The 6,062-nt window shown below is 43.6% G+C and overlaps 1 protein-coding gene across 1 annotated transcript; it reads right to left on the reverse strand.

Moving 5' to 3' along the window:
* Positions 1-226: 226 nt before the first annotated feature.
* LOC310692562 (uncharacterized protein) lies at positions 227-5,775 on the reverse strand. Its single transcript, XM_083473510.1, has 2 exons — positions 4,722-5,775; positions 227-1,298 (listed from the first exon to the last, which is right to left on the reverse strand). Exons 1-2 carry the CDS (start codon positions 5,665-5,667, stop codon positions 283-285), a joined length of 1,962 nt encoding a protein of 653 aa, XP_083329636.1. The 5' UTR covers positions 5,668-5,775; the 3' UTR covers positions 227-282.
* Positions 5,776-6,062: the final 287 nt, after the last annotated feature.

Genomic DNA, 6,062 nt, shown 5'->3' on the forward strand with positions numbered 1-6,062 from the left:
CCACCCCAAGGGCCCAATCAGCTTCCTCCACCGCTGTAGATGCCATCCTAGGAAAGGAATCTGGGCAGGCAAGATATAAACGGTTTATATGGCAAGGAGTATTCTTAGAAACTAGTCACTAGTCCTAACCTTTGGGCTTCTGCTGAGTGGTGGAACCCACTCTGAAACCCCTTTGAGTTTGAGGTCTCTGGATTAAATTAAGCCATTAAAAGGAAACATCGCATGGTGCCACTCACTACAATTTAATTTAATGAAAGGCTTATTTATGGCTGGCCTCAACTTTCAGTCAACCTGACCAATGAACTTCATAAACTTGTGGTTGTCCCGGTATTTGGAGATATTGTTTGGGTTCCAGGTTACGTCCAGCCAGGCCAGGATAATTCTAGGATCCATAACAGCCATAAAAAAGTCCAAGTACCTCCGACAGGCTCGAGTCATCCACTGCCAAATATTTTCTTCATTCTGTGCCTTTTCTTGTTCTTCCAGGATACTCTTAATCCAGTCCAGAGTCGCCTGGATCTTCTGGATCTTCTTCAGTGTCCGCTTTCTTTTATATTTGGTGTGGTGTTCAATCATCTTCAGGGCCTTGGGTTGCACTTCCTTTAGCAGGGCATTGGTGTCTTCATCATAATCCCATATACAGGCTAACGCAAGGTCTTCAGCAGCTTCTTCCCATTGACCCAAAAGCATATGTGCTTTCCCTCTCCACTTGTAGGCCTGTGCATCATCAGGGTTAAGCTCTGATGCTTTGTTGCAGTCTCTAATGGCAGCATTGGGCTTCTGCAATTTGACAAAGACACTGGCTCGGTTGGCATACAGGAGTGGTGACTGGGGATTCAACTTGATAGCCTCTGTAAACAGATCAATAGCATTCTGCAGTTCTCCTGCCTCCAGGAAAGCATATGCCTCCTCCTTCTTCTCCTCAGCTTTGCTTTTCATATCATTTGTAACCTCCACATTTTCGTCTCCCATTTCCTGGGGTTCATCTTCATCTGGTTTGATCATTCCATCATCATCCAACTCTAAATCACTCTCCTCACTGGTAAGCTGCTCGGGTGGTTTCCCTTCCTCTTTACCAAGTCTCAGAGGAAAGGCTTCAATTCTCTGGAAACCCGAAATGGTGTCCCCCATGCTCTCCAACGAATCTCTTAGGAAGCTCAGTTGTTTTGCTCTCAAGAGCGTTGGATCCTGTTTGTACAGATTGAGCAAAGCTTGAAGGTCACCAACATTTTTAGGATCCATGGTGCCCCGTCCAGCTACAAGCTCGGATGACCAGCTGGATACAGTAAACTGCCTCTCTTAGGGCAAATATTTTTTGAAAAAGTAAGGCTCATGTACAGACAGTGGCTGAATTAGAAAAGCACTTCTATCATGGAGGAGAAAAGGGCCTCATCTCTCATGTGTCCCTCCATGTGGTCCCGCTGCTGTACTTTATCTAAAGCCGCAGAACTTTGAAAGTATCAGTCGCTATGGCAGTTTGGTTTATGTCAAGTTCTGCTGATGTCATACATTATGACGTCACTGCAGTCTTGAAGTTGACTTTCCAGGTATTGACAACTTAATAATTTTTGTTGTTTTTTTTAAAAGAAAATGCTGCATTAGAATGTGTATCTATGCACATCATCCATTAGTACTGAAATAAATGCATCAGAAGACATGGTTGCCAAGCTTTTGTTATCCATTTGAAGCATGGCTGCTGCAAGTTTTAATCAGTTCAGTTAGTCAGGTCATTCAACTAAGGCTTTCATACTTTCATAATTCACTGGTTTTCATACTTTTGGGGAAGTTTATTAAGAATTCATCAGTGAGAAAACCAGAAACATCAGGCAAGTTTCCTGAATGGTAGCTTGTCCAACATTCCACTGAAGTGCAGAACTGGAGGGCAATGTTTTGAGAGTTCTGGGATATACATCCAGTTAACTGTGTGGCCCAGGAGGCATCACTCTGTGCTTTTTAAAAACCCATAACTCATCGAAACAACTAATAAAAAATGCCCGGTAATCCCAATGAAAGGATCACTTAACACATTGCTTTTTTTAATGCGTGTAAGATGTTTTGAGACTTGAAACTCTGAAGTGTGAATGTGACAAGTGCTTGCTTGCAAATATGTGTTGGGGTGCTGTGATGTCTGCAGTTGCCTCTTGAGCACACCATGGCAAACTCAAGTCTGCCTGCATATAGGCTCTATGTGAAAATATGTCTGCCTGCCTGCAATGGAACCTGATTCCAAGTCTGAGGTTGGTGTGAGCTACCTAAGATAGTCGTCTAAAAATGAAATACCAGGTCCAATGGCCACATACAAGCATATCTCTACAGTAATTTTTTTAAAAAACAATCGCTAACTAGTGACGCTGACAAAGCTCACTAACATCAGGCTTTGGGTACTTATTATTACTGAGGCACGGTGTCAGGGAACTGACATCAGAGCGAGAGGCGAAGGGGAGGCTCACAGATTCTGCTGGCGAAGGACCCAGCAACAGGGGGAGAAACAGCTCAGTAGAGGGGGAAGCTAATCAGCACAACATCAGGGAGAAAGGGGGGCAGATGGGGGAATCGGAGGGAGGGCTCCAGGTCTCTTCACTGGGCGTCAGTGAGGAGAGCCCAGGTCCTCCGCTGCCCACGCCCTCCCTGCGCAGAAGACTCCCGCCCAGTGAGAGGAGGAGGAGACTGGGTGTCAAACAACTTTTATGTTGGAAGAGGTTCAAGAAACGCCCACTGACGGATTCTGCCAGCGACTGAGGCAGCCGCAATGAGCAAGGGCTGTGCAGTCAGAAAGGTTTAACAAGGCAAATTAGCCTAGAGAGGCACCAGTTTAAGCACGAGTAACTCATAGCCACTACACACGGGTACCTTTATCTGAAAACTCTTGCTCTGTTTGGAACTATGCTTATACCCCCACAGTGAATTCAAAATAGAAGGGAAGAAAAGAGGGGGAGCAAAACAAAAAAAGAAAAGAAAAACCCTAGCTCCCCGCATTCCAAAGAAGCAAGGCCTCTAACAAGTGCTAGAATATAGAACTGTGCTAAGGTGTTGACAATGTGGTTTATGCAATAAGAGTTATGTGAATCATTATAAGAGGATAGTGGGATAAGATAGCACATGGTTTCATCGTCCCTCAGAAAGACAACAAACTGAAATGTGTTGGGTATCATTCCCCTGGCAAACCTCTATAAAGCATTAAAATCTTGCTGTGGTTGCCTAGGTCCTCTGCTCCCTCAATTTCCTAAGATCAGCTGGCCCCAGAGCCACAGATGGAAGTCACTGGCAAGCAAACTCTCTTAGGTCACGCTCTGAAACACTTTTGATCAAAATAATGGGAGTGCTCCGAAATAACGGCATCAGTCTAGAGCTGGGCTAAAATATTTGGCCGATAATTCCCCCACCCCCCACAATTTGGGTTTATTTTTTGTCATGCACATGTGTGACTCTCGAGGGGAATAGCACCTGAAACCTATTAATTTCCCGGTGGGGTGTAATCTATTAATTGTCAGGATGTACTATTATTTATGGTGACAGCAGTCACGAAATTAAAAGACGCCTGCTCCGTGGGAGAAAGGCGATGGCAAACCTAGACAGCATCTTAAAAAGCAGAAACATCACCTTGCCAACAAATGGTTTTCCCAGTAGTAATGTATGGAAGTGAGAGCTGGACCATAAAGAAGGCTGATCGCCGAAGAATTGATGCTTTTGAATTATGGTGCTGGAGGAGACTCTTGAGAGTCCCATGGACTGCAAGAAGATCAAACCTATCCATTCTTAAGGAAATTAGCCCTGAGTGCTCACTGGAAGGACAGATCGTGAAGCTGAGGCTCCAATACTTTGGCCACCTCATGAGAAGAGAAGATTCCCTGGAAAAGACCCTGATGTTGGGAAAGATGGAGGGCACAAGGAGAAGGGGACGACAGAGGACGAGATGGTTGGACAGTGTTCTCAAAGCTACAAATATGAGTCTGACCAAACTGCGGGAGGCAGTGGAAGACAGGAGTGCCTGGCGTGCTCTGGTCCATGGGGTCACGAAGAGTCGGACACGACTAAATGACTAAAGAACAACACAACTATTATTTATAAGATGAGAGAAGAGATGCAGAAGGTTTTCTGCTTCCCCCTTTGACTCCAAGGTGCAATGGCACTGCAGTCAGCAGTCTTAACAGTGCTGCAGCAATTGGAGAAGTGTGAAATCAGCCGGATAGCTACATTCCTAGCTTGATTGATCCAAGATTCTCGTAGGTAGGTTCCTACCAGAATCCATAAAGATCAAATTGTTCAAACTAACTCCAACTAAAGCTGGGTATAACTATGTACAATTGAAAGCAATGTGATTCAAAGTAGTAACGATGGTTCCATTTGTTTTAATGGAAACAATAACTTAAGGTAGATTTGAGTCCATCCATTTAGGATGAGTGTTCAAATTACCCTAGGGAGGCACAAATTAATTTTGAATTAAGTTTCACTACACCTGTGAAAGTGCTTATTTAAAATCATTTATTCACTTCAACATTTGCTGTTAGCATTTTAATTTATGACTGCAGAACCCCAAATACTTACATATCCCGTTTTCTTACATTGTTTTCTTTATTTGCACTACATATGGAACTATCTCATTAAAGTTATTTCATAATTTCATAACTAGTTTTGCAAAAAGGAGAGAAAGAAAATAATGAGAGTTCTATGTGTGAGTTTATTTAGTTATCAGGCCACATGTAGTTGACCTTCAAATTAATGTTTGCGAGTGAACTTAGTTATCACATTTTTCTTTCGGTATTTGTAGATGTTTTCAGGATTCCAGACCACATCCAGGAATGCCATCATTACCCGGGGATCTAAAAGGGTAAGGAAAGATTTGAGATGTTTCCGACCTGCTCTGGCCATTTCATCCCAGGGATTCTCCTCTCTTGGGACTCGCTCTTGCTCTTCCAGGGACAATCTGACTCTTTCTAACCTTCTGTGAATTTCCTTTAACTCTCGCTTTTGCTCACATTTGTGATGAAACTCCTTGAGTCTCTGAAGTTTCAGTTGCACCACCTGAAGCAAAGCATGAGTTTCCTCATCACGATCAAGTTTGCAAGCCATGGTGAAGTCTTCAGCAGCTTTCTCCCAACGCCCTAGGAGCATATGAGCCTTCCCTTGCCACTTATATGGCTGTGCAGATTTCCGGTTCAGTTCAGAGGCCTTCTTACAGTCTCTGATGGCTGCATTAGGTTTCTTTAGTTTCACAAAGGTGCTTGCTCTGTTCACATATGTGACACTGGACTGGGGGTTCAACTTGATGGCATCGGTAAACAATTCAATGGCTCTTTGGAGATTGCCTTTATCAACTGCGTCAAAAGCCTCTTCCCGCTTTTCATCAGCCTGATCCATCATCTCGCTGGTTAGTCTCACATTTTCATCTCCCATTTCTTGGAGAATATCTTGGTCGGGTTCAACAATCTCATTGTCCTCATCCGTTTCGACATCACTTTCATCACAGTTTGTGGCCTCAAATATCTCTTCCTCCTCAAGTACCTTTCTCCCAGAGGCACCTGTGTGAGTTTGTAATATATTCTCCACGTGGGTCCGCAATACAGCAAGCTGCCTGTCACCCACAAGCCCAGGATCTTGGCTATATAAATTGACCAAGGCCTGAAGTTTCTTCACTCTCTTGAGGTCCATGGGAATCAGACAGGACATTTCCAAGAGCCAGCTCTTCAAAAGGGTGAAACTAGTAGCACATCATAAAGCTTGCAAATGAAACCAGTCCTTCAACCTGTACCAGCAAAGAAAAAGGGGATAAAAATTCCACCTCACAGCTTATTGTTGTCACAATCCATGTGCATTCTGATGATGTCATTGTCAGGATTGACATGGCAAGCCTTCAATCATCATAAAAAACTTCAGTTTCTTTTTCCATGGTAGTTTCAACTATATACAAGGAGGATCTATGCATGGAGCTGTTGTGAATGCAGTTCTATCTAAATATCTATCTATCCTCCACAATGGACAAATCTATGAATATCTGTACCTGGTAACTGGGCTAAAGAGACAAATTTCAGCTGCTATTGATATGGTTGCACTGGCTTCCTGAA

This window comes from Podarcis liolepis (genome assembly GCF_965112155.1).
Source record: "Podarcis liolepis genome assembly, chromosome: 13".
Taxonomy (NCBI): Eukaryota; Metazoa; Chordata; class Lepidosauria; order Squamata; family Lacertidae; genus Podarcis; species Podarcis liolepis.